This window comes from Pleurodeles waltl, chromosome 11, assembly GCF_031143425.1.
Source record: "Pleurodeles waltl isolate 20211129_DDA chromosome 11, aPleWal1.hap1.20221129, whole genome shotgun sequence".
Lineage (NCBI taxonomy): Eukaryota > Metazoa > Chordata > Amphibia > Caudata > Salamandridae > Pleurodeles > Pleurodeles waltl.
The window spans coordinates 122,533,334-122,550,470 of record NC_090450.1 but is presented as its reverse complement, the minus strand read 5'-3'; the positions used below and the strand labels follow the sequence as shown (position 1 = coordinate 122,550,470).

General features: G+C 43.7%; 1 protein-coding gene across 1 annotated transcript in view; it reads left to right on the top strand.

Moving 5' to 3' along the window:
- LOC138265071 (otolin-1-like) overlaps positions 1–17,137 on the top strand; it is a 113,753-nt gene that overhangs the window by 78,642 nt on the left and 17,974 nt on the right. The window contains exon 4 of the mRNA XM_069212619.1: positions 5,137–5,208. Coding sequence (XP_069068720.1) covers positions 5,137–5,208 — 72 coding nt within the window. The remainder of the gene's footprint in view (positions 1–5,136; positions 5,209–17,137) is intronic.

Sequence of the window (17,137 nt, the reverse complement as noted above, 5' to 3'; positions counted from 1 at the left end):
ATGTTAGATGATGTAATTCCAAGTGGAGACCAAGGAATTCTACTGATGGTGATACAATATCTATAGGAACAGGAAATCTTAACAGAACATGCACACCAACAATGTAGTGACATGCTTATCGCTTAGCAAGGTGTCAAGATAATCCTAGGTCGAGTGGCCAATCAGACTCCAAGTCCAGGTTGGTATCAAATTTAAGTCAGATATCGTAGAGTAAAATCCCAAGTGCTGAAAAGCTGTGCGGGCCAAGCTGCTCTACCATAGCATCTAGGCAAGCAGGAATCAAGTCCCCGAAAATGCATTCTGCAGCACACATAGAGGTGCCTAATCTCCATCGTAGATAGACACCTTTACGCACATTAACAATCAATCCCCTCAATGCAGACACCCTTGCACAATGGTGCAAGGATGCCTGTAGTGCCACTGGCAGCTAATTTTAGCACAGGGGGAAACACAGGCGTGAGCTGTATTTTAGTAAATGTAGCTCATTCCTGCATTCCCAAAGTGACACAGTGTGGCGCTGCCAATTTTGACGCAGCACTGGACTGTGCCACTTTTTAGTAAATCTGGCCCTCTGTTCATCAAGCCCCTTTTTTTACATTTTCATCTATTTCAATTATTCTTTTTTTCTCAATTTCACAAATTGTTCTTTCTAGTAGATTTCTAGGTCAATTTGGCTACATATTTGGATATATGCACAGTTTGTCCGGAGAATGGCGATCTTTGAACATCATTTTAGTTTAATTCAAAATTATTATTTTTCAATTGAAAATTAAGTTGAAAATCCGGTAATGTTTTGATATTATTCTATGTCTTTAAACAATATACATTTAATTAACCTTAAAATTTAACACAATAAATATTTTTTCTTAAAACTTTAATACACTTTTAAACTTTTCCCAATATTTTACCATAGAGAGCTCTTCACCTAGGTGATAGAAATCTCTGCCTGTGTGTGAAAAGTTACAAGTAATAATTTTGCACCTGTAAATTGGGCTTCACCCACAGAATTCAAAGGATGGCAACATCAGGGGCTTGTCTTCATGGGGGATATTGTTGAAGTAAGCCTCAGCAAGGCCTACTAGTGCAAGGGGTTCACCTTTCTCTGCACAAAGTCCTCAGACCATGTAGGAAGAAGTTGGCACAGGAACTGAAATAAAAGACAAAGGGCCAGATGTAGCAAACTTCCAAATTGCGACTTGCAATTTGCGAGTCCCAGCGACTCGCAAATTGCAACTCGCAATTTGGAATGCAGTACGGTGTCTCAGACACCGACTGCGACTCGCTATGGGGTCGCAATGACCCACCTCATGAATATTCATGAGGTGGGTCGCAAATTGTGGCCCCATAGCGAGTATAGGCACTCGCAAACATGGAGGCCTGCTGTCGTCAGCAGACCTCCATGTTCGTGACTGCTTTCAATAAAGCATTTTTTTTTTTTTTTAAGTGTAGCCCGTTTTCCGTAAAGGAAAACGAGCTGCACTTAAAAAAAAAACGAAACCTTTAGTTTCGGTATTTTTTCAGGGCAGGGAGTGGTCCCTCGGACCACTCCCTGCCCTGAAAAAATATTTTTGGGTCCATTCACAAAGTGGAAGGGGTCCCATGGGGACCCCTTCCAATTTGCGAGTGGGTTACCATCCACTTGAAGTGGATGGTAACTGCGACTCCATTTGCGACCGCGTACGCGGTCGCAAATGGAATTGCATCCCACTGCGAGTCGCAAATAGGAAGGGAACACCCCTTCCTATTTGCGAGTCAGAAATGCATTTTGCGAGTCGGTCCCGACTCGCAAAATGCATTTCTGCATAGGAAACTCACATTTGCGACTCGCAAACGGCAATTTTTGCCGTTTGCGAGTCGCAAATCGTTTCCTACATCTGGCCCAAAGTTTATTAACCTTATGAGGTGGTACTACAGTTCAAACAGCACCCTTAGGTAAAGTCTGAAGTACCACACTGAACTGAGAGAGCATGGTCCTTTTATACCCACGCAGGGGCTAAAAGGAGGTGGTACAATTATAGAAGCAAGACTTGTATACATGTAAGGTCATGTGGAAAATGCACAGTCGACAGGTAGGAGGAGCTAACAGTTTTCAAGGACTAACAGCTGCAGACCTTACTGAGCATGTGCGAAAGTGGGAGATGCTAAATATAACTTGCCACTAGGCAGATTTCAAGAGTAGTTAACAGAAAGGTAGGACAGAGCATATGGTGAGCACATGGCAGCATGTGACAGAGACAATGGCTGCCATGAATACAAAATGGATTCCGCGAAATGTTCACAATAGTTACTAAATACAAGATGTCTTCTGCTAATGCTTATTCTAATCGCTGCTAAACTACAACAATTTGGGGTGTGACACCCTTCAATAAATGTATTTTGTGTCAATCAGATTTTACCTGGAATGTTTTACATACACAGACAAAAACGCACACACACTCTCTCCCTCTGTCCTCAAAAATATTGGTTATAAAAAAAATATATATATTGGGCATATTTACAAGAAACTGGTGCATCAGTGCTGATGCGCCAGTTTTCTTGCATCACCCCTCCTCCACCTAACAGCATCATGTATGCACTGTATTTGGTAGGCCTTTCTGCACAAAAACAATCAAGAGAAGTGTTTTCTTCTGCAGCAGACAGAGAAAGAGGAAAAACAAGGTGAAATAAACATATTTCTCCTCATTACACCTCTACTGGGATGGTGTATCTTTTTGACACATTCACAGTTTACAAATTAAAGTAAATCTGGAAATGCATCCAAGTCCATGGATGTTGTGTGGGAACACCCATACAACACCCATGGAAATGCATCCCTAGTGCAGTGTAATGTAATGCAGTGATTTGAGCTGCATTACATAACTCAAAGTTTGTGAAGCCGCGCGGGGCCACGCAAGGTGGCCTTGTGTGCCTTCATGAATCTCTCTTAAGTTTTGCATCGCTATTGCACCACGTTGCGTGGTGCAAGAGTGATGCAAACCAGGGCATTAATATGGCCCTATATGTCAGCCTGATAGTCAAAAGTCTAAAGCTCCCACCCTCCCAATCTTACTGACCAAGCTATGCCTCTGGGCAATGTGTAAGTATACATTTTGAGTAACTTTACATTCATATATGGTAAACAGCCAAAAGTAGTAAAGTTACTCAAAAGTGTCAAAGTAAATTTACTAATTTCTATGTTTATCTTTGTGATTAGGCCCCCCTTTCTTTACTTGCAATGCATACATTTGGAAATGGAGTATTGAACTCCATTGAAACTATGCAGATAGGAAAATATATTGTATGTTTTGGGATCGAAATGGCCCTTGCATAGTGATGAACATGTATCTCTGCCCAGAGCACCCCAATTGTAGTGATTTCTGGATTCCTGATGCTGATTTTTGTTGTAATGGGTGAACACGGATCACATGTGTGCACTATGAATACGCCTATCTCATGGATGATGGTCTTTTTAGGCCAGAAGGGGCACCTAACATGCTACCCTTATAGTGGTTAGAGACTCCTGCCTTTGTCAGGAGTTAAACAGTTTGAGCGAGGTGGTGGCAGCGTGCCATGTAGCAGTAGTGTCTGCTGGCAATACAAAGTGGTGGGGCAAGGCAGCGCAGGGGAAAATAATTAAAAAAAAATACTTACCTGCCGCTGCTTCTTCCGCTTACCGCCTCCTTGCTCCTCTGCTCCTGGCAATCCATGGGCCACATTGCACAGGCTCCCCACCAATCCAAACACTGCTCTCCTGCTGGTAATGCGACTACCCATCATGGAAGAAGTGACAGGAATGATATAAATGGGCTGTTTTGCTGCTCACTCCACTCAGCTGTACAACACAGCTCGAGTTGGGGAAATCCAAGTGCGCATGTCAGACAGCCAAACCGACATGCACACTTACAGTGCCCACTACTCCTTCATAGAGGATGACCCCACCCTTACTGGGCCAAGCTTCCAGTCAGTGAAAAATAAAATGATAAAAAAATTGCTTAATTATAATTTTATTTTTCATCTGCTGGCTTTCCGCAGTGGAGCGACACTCCTCTGCCATAATGGAGGAGCTGATGCTGCTGTGTAGTGATCAATAGGAGTGAAAGTATTATAATTTTATTTTTCATCTGCTGGGTCTCGGCAGTGGGGCGACACTCCTCCACCATAATGGAGGAGCTGATGCTGCTGTGTAGTGATCAATAGGAGTGAAAGTATTTTGAATTGTGAGTCTGTGTTCACCCCCCCCCCCCCCAGTATCTACCCCCCTACTGAGAAGCCTTGGATTATTCTACTTGCTCTATCACTGCGAGTCGAGTGCTGAAGGGGTTCTTTGCCCAGTTGCTCAGGATCCCTATTTGGTCAGGACCTGGGCCATCAGGAGTGAAAATCTTCAACCCCACTAAGGTTGGACTCAGAAACTCCTGCTTGCCCCAGGGCCCTGCAAATGGGGATCTGACAGTATGTTTAGTCGTTTCCAGAAAAATATAAGATGTATTTCAGTAATACGAACGTGAAACAACGTAACTGCTCTGGCGGCAGCATAATTCATCTAATAAATAAATTCAGTTTCCAAGCAAAATTACATTTTCAAGTATATGGCGACTTGAACAAACAATAATAAACTACTTCAGGATACATAAACAAACATTGTGAATGCATCAGGGTGATTTGAAAAGTTTGCTACAAATCTTATTTACTAAGCCAGGAGTAATTAAGTGTTGTCTTCTGAATTGCACCTTCTGTAACGGATTATGCTCCCTCAAGTTTATAGCTATATGCAAATATACTTATCATAAAATAAAATCTGCTCTTGTTTTAATATTTGTAGAGCTGCGAATTTTATTATACATCGCTAAATAAACATCAGAGAATCTTAGTTGATCGCTTTCATTGTGATGTTTATTGCATAATGATGAAGTTGCTTTTATGAGTAACACTTGTAAATTATTGGTTGATAAAATAATATTTATCACTTTTGTTTGTACGTGTTAGCTTGTACTTTGTTTTCTTCTTGGAGTTTTTTGAATTGCATTTGTTGTGTAGTAAAGATTTAGAGGTGTGCACAAATACATCTGTTTGCATTTGTCATAACTTACAACTTCTTGCAAAAGATCCAGATATTGGACATTTACACTAATTCACAAAACATTTGTTGATTCCCAGGTGAGAAAGGAGAGTATGGTGAACAAGGAACAAATGGAATTCCAGGATTTCCAGGAAAGCCGGGAGAACAAGGCACGTACAATCTACATTTAGCCATTTATTAAGTGTATTTTTGGTTGGGCTCACAAGTAGTGAACTGCCATTGAAATTTGCTCAAATGTAATTTTCAAGCACAATGATGTTTTGCTGACTGCAGCCTCAAAAACGTTTGACACACAGGCATTTGTATTTTATGTTGCCATTTGCAGTACAGAGCAGGGCCTCGACAAAAGAATGCTGAACAGCATGCTTTTTTTAGAGAAACTACCATTATGGATACACACAAAACATTGACGGCAAAGCTAACAAATTGAGATAGAAACTCTGCAAACATTTCACATGTTCTATGGTAAGTGAAACAACTAAACAGCAATTGGTGTCAAAATACAGAGGTACGATACCAGAGCATCACGTAGGCCCTGTAGTCAATATTTTTGCTAATCGTACTACAAGTGTTTTGCACCTTCCTCATGATTTTTTAGAGATCATTTCATTATTTGCTTCAAAAAAAGATTATTGTTTTTTTGGGAATTGTAGATCCCCGGCATGTGCCTTTGGGGACTTTAGAATGAAAACTAGTCACAGGCACCTTCTTTGACTCCCAAACTCTGGCCCAGGGCTCTTCAGTCCCCTTGACCCTGTGGCACTGCTAAGTCGCAACCTACCAATCTTCAAACACTCCCACCCACAGCACTTCCACACCTCCGCTAAGCCCTGGAATATCTTGATTGCAAGATCACATCAGGAATTCTGGGGGTGAGTCCAATGGCCAAGGAATCCTCCGAGATAGGAAATGATCAAAGAGAGCCTCAGGCTCAGCAAATCAATCCCCTGCGTACCTTAATGCTCATAAAGCATTAGGAGAGCACCATAGGCCTTTACTTGTGATGACCAAGGAAGACTAGAAAGTGCCAAGGAACAGCTCATAAACCAATGAAGTATTGCCTGTCATCCTAAAAGGTGAAGGGTGTCAAGGTTGGCCATCTTCATTGAGTTCCCCTCCCTGATCTCTAATTCAGTTAATACCCTTGGATGACCGTCTATCTGCTCTTCAGTTACCCACCGTCAACTTAATATTCTTTGAGTCAGATTTAAGAAAAGTGGTGCTGCACCTAGTGCAGCACCTTTTTCCTTACACCCCTTAGCGCCCCCCTACCGCCACCATGTGTGGTATTTAAAATACAGTGCACCATGGCGCAAGGTAGGGGGCATAGCGTCATTATGTTTTATGCTGTTGATGTACTCTATAGGAGTAGCGCCAAACTTTTGTTGCTTCTCCTGCAGAGTACATAGAGGCCCATTATAAATAATGTAAGCCCCCTTCCAACATCTGCTCTGAGCAGGCGTTATAAGTGCCAAAAAGATTATGTGAAGAAATCTCTTAGATTTCCATTTTTGCAGCCCCCCTAATGAGGGAACACCCCCCTCCACACATTATGTCTGGCGCAGGCATAATGTGGGGCAAGGGTTTACAAAGTGGCACAATGCATGCAGTGCACCACTTTGTAAATATGACACGGGGAAAATGCCACTTTAACGCCACCTTTGTATAAAACAAATGATGCTATGGTAGCACTAAGGTTGCGCTAGGGGATCTTAAATCTGACACTTAATATATAGTAATAACGTATAGATATATGGCTGCAAACTGACCATGAATTGAGCATGTTTTTTGGGTATTGCTGTAACTTCCCCATTTGCATTGCATCCTCTTACGCTCCTGCATCAACTACTCACCAGGCATCATGGCAACTGCCCCAATGAGCATAATCTCTGTCGACTAATTTGGTGATGTGTAAGTGGCTACCTCGGGATCCCCCCTTTCTGACTCTACACGCTGTTATGCCACTACGCTAACTACACACCTTTAAGAATTTGTGTTGGTCACAATGAACATAATCTTATTCTCCTTGAGACTGACATATTTCAATCTCCAACTGTTCCTACTGTCAAACTGTGCAATAGTGAGTAGACTGCAGAGATGATGTCATTCTAGCCAGGCTGGTGTTTTAAACCAAAGAGTTGCACATGAACACATCCAAGATTTTGTCTATACTGCTCACCTCGGCCCCCTCCTCATGTAGAACCACACACCAGACCACCCACACCAGTCCAGCCTCAATCAAACTATGGCACCTAGCAACAACATCAGATTCACAGAAAGTCAGAACTCTTACCCAGACTCCCTCTTACTTGGAAAGTGCCAGCATACACCCGTCCTGGCACTACATTGTAGGTGTCAATATCTTCTCTGCAACTTGCTAAACAATGTCTGTATCAAAAAAATGACTTAATGTGATCAGAGTCTGAAATCCTTAATGTACATAGCTTTACCAAACCTAAAACGGAGACTGCAAAAATAGACCTACTCTTCGTCTCACATTTTCTTGATGCACACCGCCACATTTTTCAAACACATTTACAACAATTTCACTATGAGAATGACCTCAGACATTCAATGTGAGTGCCCAGACATACTAATGTTCGGCACAACACGGCAAGACAAATGGAGAAAGCAGGAATGCACTATATGTACTAAGATATGTCCCATCCCTTCTCTCTCTCTCTCTGCTGGTGTACTGGTGCACTGAGTGCTACCTAGCACAAAAGCAGACACCCTTGTGCCATTTTGCAAAAGTGCATGTGTTACAGGCAGGATTGTTTTTGTGCAGGAAGGTGTTCCTTCCTGCACAAAAATCAATCTTCAGGGGGATTTTCCTCTTTCCATGTGTACTGCAGAATGCAACTCATGAAGAAAGAAGAAATAACAAGGAGAACTAAGCATTTTTCTTAGTTACCCCTCTGTTTGGATGGTGTCACCTTTTGACACACTCCTAGGTTTACTATTCTTAGTAAATTCAGGAGTGCACCAAAATTCATGGATCATATAGAACAAACAGTTGTGCTGCTCTTGCTCCAGACATTGGGGCGCAAGAGCAATACACTCTAAAGTTAGATTTATCAAGCCACGCAAGGCCATCTTGCTGAATTGCACTACTCTGCCATGAGAAGGTGTTCCATGGGTGGAACGTGTGTGTTCCCACACATCTAACCATGGATTTTGGTGCATTACTAGATTAACCATTAATGAAGGACCTGGGAATGTGTCAAAATCATATGCCTCCCCAGGTGAGGTGTAATGAGGAGAAATATATTCATTTCTCCTCATAACTTCCTCTTTGTATGTGTGCTGCACTCCACAGCACACATAGAAAGAGGAATATGCTGCTCAGGATTGTTTATGTGCAGGTAGGTGTCCCTTTCTGCACAAAACAATCCTGCTTACAATGCAGGCACCTGTGTACAATGGTCCAAGGGTGCCTGGGTTGGCACTAGGCGGTACATTGTGATCCAGTACAAGGTAAAGCCAGGAATGTGCTGTACAATGTTAAGTATAGCTCATCCCTGCCCTTTACCTATCACACAGCTCAGCAAGGTGACCTGCTACATGGTTTTTATTAAATATGCCCCCTGAGTAGAAGCATGTGTGGAAAGCTGGCTCTTTATATTGTTTACCAAAAATGAGGCATACTGTGCAAAGAGTCCAGAGATTCCCTTACTAGTGGAAAGGATCTTGCTCTAGCAATCCCAAGGTGCTCTTTTAGGAGTAGTGTGGTCAAGCACCCATAGACTTATCACAGAGGAGAGTTAGACATTTACCATAGGCACACAGTCAATACATGAGACCCACAACTCAAGAAGGAGATCCACATCAATTTACAAAAAAAAATAACAAATATCTTTATATATCTTTAGGCACCAAAATCAAGATGATCACGTATGTACTTTTTGCATTACAACTTAACACAGGTTTGAAAAGTCTACACAGTGCAATTATCTAAAGCTGCAATGTTACTCTCTGAGAGAGAAAACATATACAGCAAAGAGATTTACAACAACTTACAGGACCAATCTTCCTGATTTAAGATAAGTATGGGGTAGGGTCCTAGGCCACACCAACAGGTTACCTTGAGCAGCACTAGGGCCGCTGGGTGCAGTGGTGCCCTAGAGCATCGGGTGCCCCATTTAAGTCAAGGGGGATGAGTCTGGGCAAAAAGATGCTGCAGGTGAGGACTGAGGGACCACTGATGGTGAACCACTAAGTAGGCTCATTTCTTGTGATGCCCAGGGATGCAGGAACACCAGTGGTCCTCTTCTCCTCAGTCCAGGGCATCCAGGTGCAGAAAGTTCTTGGACTATTAGGCTTCCATCACCGGTGGGGTCGCAGTGGAGGAGGGCCTCCAGAAAAAGGCTGTAGGCGTGGACTAGGGGTCCAATCAACTGAACCAACAAGCGGGCTCAGTTCTCACATGTCTCGGGATGTAAGGACACCAGTGGTTCTCTTCTCCTGGGTCCGAGGTGTCTGGGTGGAGAGGTGTAGTGGACTATCAGGTTGTCATCACCGGAGGTGGTTGTGGTTGAGGGGGGCCTGCAGAAAGAGGCTGCCGGAGTCACCTCTAAGTCCACAGTAGGTGAACTCAAGATGGGATTCATCTCTGGATGGCCTGGGAACCAAGCTGACACTATTGACCCACTTCAGCTTGTGCTTGGAAGCTTGGGTGCCCTGGTGCTGTCCCCTGTTTGGTTCTGGCAGTCCTGGGTTGTCACAGGATTCTTTGGGTTACCTGCAAGATACAGAGGAGCAGTTCAGCTGTTTCACAGAAGTTCCTGTTTCTTGGTTGGAGGCTGGCAGTCCTCTCAGACTTTTGAGTCTCAGACAGCTGCTCGACAAGGTTTTTGTTTGCATGATTGTCAAAGTCAGCAGGCTGGCTTGCAGGGTTGGCGCTCAGTCAGTCACCAGTCTTAAGTTCTCGCCTTTATCCTTCTTCTTTTTCAGGTCAGCAGGATCTAATTTCTTGATGCCAGGGACTCCCCTAAATACTGTAGTGTTAAGGGGAGTGTAGGGTAGTAGCCAATTGGCCAATGTGCTAGTTACCCTTGGGCTCACAACACCCCATATATGGCCACTTCCTGTGGGAAATGGGCATAGCCCTGTCCCAGAGTTCCTAATTCTACCATCACCAAGATGGCAGATTCCTCAATGTTGTGTCTAGATCAGGCAGTTCACTATAAGGGTGGGACTGACCTGATGGGGACACGCCTCTCTGACTACTAATTTTCACACCTGTCCAGATGCTAAATAAACCCTGGGTAGGGAGGTCGGCATCTCCCTTCTGATGGAAGCCAGATCTGCATACCAAGGGCATTGGGCTTCTTTAAACCAACATCTATAACAACCATCACAATTCATTCCATAGACCAAATCCTCCTGTAGTCAAGGACTTTTTCAGCACATAAAAATTCAGAAATCAACCACACTTGACTCACTGAAGGACATCAAACCACTGCCACCTCCTCAACACAGCCTAGCATCTCTATTTTTATTCATGTTGCTTTATATATTATTTTATTGTTGATCATTGTTTGGAGACAATATTCTTTTCTGGTGTACTTGTTTGTGTATTTCCTACTATTAACACTTTAATTTATGTAACAAACATATTTAGTAGTTTTAAAACTGCCTCTCTGTAATTTCAGGGCAACAGTTCCATATTTTTTTTAACTGCTCTGCCATATGCTTCAAAACTGCTGACTTTTGCCTAGCAGGGCACAAAATGTCACAGTGTGACACAAGATAAATCTGCAAATGTTCTGGATGCCATCCTGGTCACTGCCCACTTCTGTGCTTTTCTCCTTGGTTTCACCCACGTATCAATGATAGTCAGATACAGACTACTTCCCCACAACATGGAGAGATTTCATCCACAGAGGACATGGCAAAAGCTTAGTGAATTGCACACTGATGGACTCCAGTGATGGACAATGAATAAGGTGGACAAAGATGTAATCAGACATAATCAGATAGATGCCAAAGCTTCTAGCATTAGGAATTTATTAATCAACAATTATTTTTATGTACCACACATTCCCTGCAATATGAATGTGCTAACGCGTCCCTTTATGATAATTTATTACACATCAGGACTCGTTTTAGGCCAATGAATCTTTTGACCCCGTTGAGAGACACCTTAGGACGAGATAGCTAATCAACATGTCAATCAATACATCAATAATGTCATCAATATTTATCACAACAATGCATTTCACTTTAGTCAAAGACATCAATTAACTCAAGACACCACCATGACCTTGCAGTCATGAATAACCACACCAGCTTAGTATGAATTTAGTAATTTTATCCCCTATTGGTTACAATACTACTAGCAGATTTATTAATCTCAAAACCAAGAAACACAATAGCATAGTCACGATATGGCAACTCTGGTAAGATTTTATTAACACAAGAATCACAAACATTAGAACATAGCACGGCGTGAACATAAACTATCATTAGCAGAGTATCGTCAACAAAGGATTTATTCAGTCGTTTGTCTATTTGCATCAGTTTTAGTGAACCCCTCTGAACTAACCTCTAATTAGCATTGGCATGTTGGGCTTCATGCAAAACAATTTAGTAACACCAATTTGGAAAACATCTAGCTATGGTCTCTGTCAAAAGGTAAGCAGTTGGTACCTACTGTAGAAAGGAAAAGCAAACAGACAAATCACAATTTCATTGTCATAGTGACCCTCCAAGTTTGGGTCAGCACCCAGATTCGGTCTTCATCTTCAGGACATCAGTTGATTCGCCATCAGTCAGGGAATTCAGCTCTCAGGTAAGCAAAGGGGCACTTCCCTCATATGGAGGTAAAGTGTAAATGTGCAATCTAAGGGATGGTTCTAGATAAGTCAGCCAGTCACTAATAAAAGTGACAAAGTTTCTGGATCATAAAATATAGCATCAGCATCTCCCCTCTCCTAGTCTCCTACTCCCTAATTCTAATTTACTTCCTGGTGACAGGGGTTTTTATCCCCTTTTCGTTGTACAGTCCCCTAAATAGTGGTTGGACAAAAGTTGCACCCCACTATATCGGGCCAATTAGAAAACACATTAAATTTTTCACCCCGCATTAGTTCTCAAGCAGTTTATTGGTCCATATGATTGACGCCTTTAGAGGTAGAATGTCCGGTATGATTTCATCCTTCTGTAATTTCTCTGCGCATCTTCGGTCAGTAGCTCCATTGTCTGTACCGGTTTGGTCGACCTTGTACTTAACATTAGTCTACACTGTTGCATTTAGCTAGTACATTTCTACAAGCAATATGAATTTCATGAGAACGGATCTACTATGGTTACATGGAGCTTCTAGATTGAAGGAAAAAAACAGGAGTTCATGTCTTTTTGCGAGTCAGCACACTGCACGTTGGAAAAACACATTTAATATGAGAGCCAGGCAGCTAGGCCTCGACTCATGCTAACTAAGGCCTAAAAGATTTATTAGCAAAACTTTCATAACATAATCATTAATAATTAGTATAAAACCATTCTTTAATATAATATTACATCAACATTAGTCATTTTCATTAGTCCCCGTATACATTGACGGCCACTCCCCGTGGGCACAATTCAAGTGCACGTTTGAACAAAACATATTAATACAATTTCTATGAGGTATTATTATACATTAGTTCATAAACATTTCATGTTAATATAGATTATATAAGCTACGCTCTCTCAAATGCATGACTATGAACTAATAAAACATTAGTACGCCACATATTCACATTGTGACACTAATATAATAGCTGGTACAGCACACTAAATGTACGTTGAAAGTAATTTATTAAAAAACACCCCAAACCAAATGAAGAAAACCTAACAGCTCTGCAATAACATTATCACTACTCATTGATGGAGTACCTCTGTCCATCCCTGATCCCAACTAACCTTGTACCCCTGAAGAATCATCAGACCTCATGCACATCCCAAAGGACCCAAGTAATGAAACCTATTAATACACTGACACTGCCCCTGCTGCCATTTGATACCTTCCAAACCCTCCAGGATTTTGCAATATCATGATTTGCAAAATATTGTGACATCAAAACTTTTGTACAAATCCAATAATTTTTACAAAATCCCTTGCAAAATCTCAAGAAACTATCTGGTTTGACACTTCTTTTATTGAAGTGTGCTGGCACAGGGCCAAAAATAGATGGGTGTGCAGGAAAGAGGTATTTTCTTTCTGTTGCTTCCACTGTGATAATGCATCCTGGGGATGTGGAGAACATCTCTAGGAAGCTCAATGCATGGTTAGCGGCAGGAGGATAAGACTGCTGGAGACCTATTCTGTGAGCGTCATAGCCTCCTATGGCAACCATTCTTATGCCCCCTTGTTGGACCTGGCTTTTTGACAGGGTCATCCTCAAACTTTTTGCCTCCTTCCTTCTATTTTTTCTGACCTGTTGTTGTTGGCTTTTGAACTCTGGGCACTTTACCACTGCTAACCAGTGCTAAAGTGCATATGCTCTCTGTGTAAACTGTACTGTTGATTGCTTTATCCATGATTGGCTATTTGATTTACTTGTAAGACCCTAGTAGAGTGCACCATATGTGCCTAGGGCCTGTAGATTAAATGCTACTAGTGGGCCTGCAGCACTGGTTGTGCCACCCACTTAAGTAGCCTCTTCACCTTGTCTCAGACCTGCCATTGCAAGGCCTGTGTGTGCAGTTTCACTGCCACTTCGACTTGGCATTTAAAAGTACTTGCCAAGCCTAAAACTCCCCTTTTTCTACATATAAGTCACCCCTAATGTGTGCCCAAGGTAACCCCTAGAGCATGGGTAAAAGGCAGGACATGTACCTGTGTAGTTTAAATGTCCTGGTAGTGTAAAACTCCTAAATTCGTTTTTACACTACTGTGAGGCCTGCTCCCTTTATAGGCTAACATTGGGGCTGCCCTCATACATTGTTGAAGTGGCAGCTGCTGATCTGAAAGGAGCAGGAAGGTCATATTCAGTATGGCCAGAATGGTAATACAAAATCCTGCTGACTGGTGAAGTTGGATTTAATATTACTATTCTAGAAATGCCACTTTTAGAAAGAACATTTCTTTGCACTTAAATCTTTCTGTGCCTTACAATCCACGTCTGGCTAGGTTTAGTTGACAGCTCCTTGTGCATTCACTCAGACACACCCCAAACACAGGGTACTCAGCCTCACTTGCATACATCTGCATTTTGAATGGGTCTTCCTGGGCTGGGAGGGTGGAGGGCCTGCCCTCACACAAAGGACTGCCACACTCCCTACTGGGACCCTGGCAGACAGGATTGAACTGAAAGGGGACCTGGTGCACTTCTTAGCCACTCTTTGAAGTCACCCCCACTTCAGAGGCACAATTTAGTATAAAACAGGGCCTCTGCCCTACCACCTCAGACACTTGCTGGAGAAGAAACCAGAACCAGAACCTGCATCCTGCCGAGAACAACTGCCTGGCTGCCTAAAGGACTCACCTGACTGCTTTCTACAAAGGACTGTTGCCTTGCTGTTGGCCTGCTGCCTTGCTGAACTCTTGTCTGGCTGCAAAAGTGCTCTCCAAGGGCTTAGACAGAGCTTGCCTCCTGTTCCCTGAAGTCTCAGGACCAAAAAGACTTCTCTTTTTCAACTGGACTCCTTGTGCACCGAAAATTTAGACGCACAGCTTACTCCGCGGTGAAAAATTCACCACACGCTGATCCAGAAAGACACCGCTCGACGCGACGCCTGCAGTGCGACCGAAACTTCGACGCATGGCCTTGCATGGACAACGCCGCCCGACTTCCAGAGAGGAAATCGACGGGACGCCTGCCGTGAGAAAGAAAATTCCACGCACAGCCTCCCGGTACAACGTGCAGCCGGATAACAAGCCGAGGAATCCACACACAGACCCTGGGACATCTGGTAATCCCACGATCCATAGAAGGAGACGGTCCGCGTGCCGGAAAACTACGAATGTCTTCCCCGTGTGAAAAATAATGACGCAAGTCCATGTGTGAAGTGGCGAAACCGACGCACACACCATTTTTACTCCCGTAGAACAACACACATCCCCCTGCGTGAAAAATAATGACGCAAGTCCGTGTGTGAAGAGGCGTAACCAACACACACACCATTTTTCCATGCGATTCCTCTTCTGCGGCCCTCTGCGGAGATTTTCCACTCCAAACCAGGTACTTTGTGCTTGAAAGAGACTTTGTTTACTTTTTAAAGACTTAAGACACTTCGGGGGTCATTCTGACCCCGGCGGTCAGAGACCGCCTGGGCCAGGGTCGGCGGGAGCACCGCCGACAGACCGGCGGTGCCCCGCAGGGCATTCTGACCGCGGCGGTTCGGCCGCGGTCAGATGCGGGAAACCGGCGGTCTCCCGCCGGTTTCCCGCTGCCCTGCAGAATTCTCCATGGCGGCGGAGCGCGCTCCACCGCCATGGGGATTCTAACACCCCCTACCGCCATCCTGTTCCTGGCGGGTCTCCCGCCAGGAACAGGATGGCGGTAGGGGGTGCCGCGGGGCCCCCGTAAGAGGGCCCCACAAAGTATTTCAGTGTCCGCTATGCAGACACTGAAATACGCGACGGGTGCCACTGCACCCGTCGCACCTTCCCACTACGCCGGCTCAATTCTGAGCCGGCGTCCTCGTGGGAAGGTTGATTTGCCCTGGGCTGGCGGGCGGCCTTTTGGCGGCCGCCCGCCAGCCCAGGGCAAATCCCAAAATACCCTCAGCGGTCTTTCGACCACGGAGCGGTATTTTGGTGGGGGAACTTTGGCGGGCGGCCTCCACCGCCCGCCGAAGTTAGAATCACCCCCTTCATATCACTTTTTTGTGATATCTTTACAAATTCATATTGCAACTTTGATCGTTTTGACCTGCAAATACCCAGATAAATATTATATATTTTTTAAACACTGTGAGGTGTATTTTTGTGGTGCTATATTGTGTTATTGTATGATTTATTGCACAAACGCTTTACACATTGCTTTCTAAGTTAAGCCTGACTGCTCGTGCCAAGCAACCAGAGGGTGGGCACAGGATAATTTGGATTGTGTGTGACTTACCCTGACTAGAGTGAGGGTTCTTGCTTGGACAGAGGGTAACCTGACTGCCAACCAAAAACCCAATTTCTAACACCCATCTCATGTGTCAACTCTTTTTCTACTACCCTTCCTCTGTGCCATTTGCCCTCCTATACCCTTCTACATAGCATCACTTTTCAACTCCCAGTGGCACCTGGTTTCCTACTCCCTTCTCCTCCATGGAATGCCAGTCATCATCTTGCTCCTCAACCTGAGGACCTGTTTTTTCTGTCCCCTTATCCCTGTTACTCTTCCTCCTGCCTGTTTCCCAGTACCTGCTTTTTTTCTGATTGCTGTTGTGGCAATTCTTTTCCTGCAACTCCTTCCACTATGCCACTCATTCTCCTGTTCACCACAGTACCTGTTGCTCTGCACTCAATTTCCCCATCATACTTGTTTTCCTGGACCACATCCCTTTCCCTCTCCCTGCCTCAGGAATAATTAGCAGTGTAAAATACCCAGCACTGGAGTGAGCTCTTACTTTACCCCCCTCCTGCCACCTTAAATTAAGATGGGAGGAGGCTGGAGGGGGCTACAATAACAGCTGTCACCTATATCATGTACTTCACACTGTGAAACATGATCTCAGGGTGACGAGAGAGAGCACACAGCTTTCCAAATTAAAATCTGCATATTGCAGAGGACATAAGGCCAGCAAATCCCGAATTTTGTAATATCTCTTTCTTGCATTTTGTAAAAAGCATAGTACAATTCACACAGTAATGGCAGTCATCTATAGTGGGTATTTAGCCTGGTATGGTAAGGAAAGCACATTGCACACAATCAACTGAAAGTATGCGGTCCCTCAATAACTGTAAGCAAGGATCTTTCCTCCACTCTGCATCTTCTCCTACCAGATAAATACGGATTCACTAGTCTGGTGATAATCCAATAAGCAGGTATGCATGATACAGTTACATTAAGAAATGCATCCCCAATTATACATACTTTGGAGGCCTGCTCAATATGTGTATCACCAGTAGAATGCAGTTGGAATCAGCAATAAAGAAAG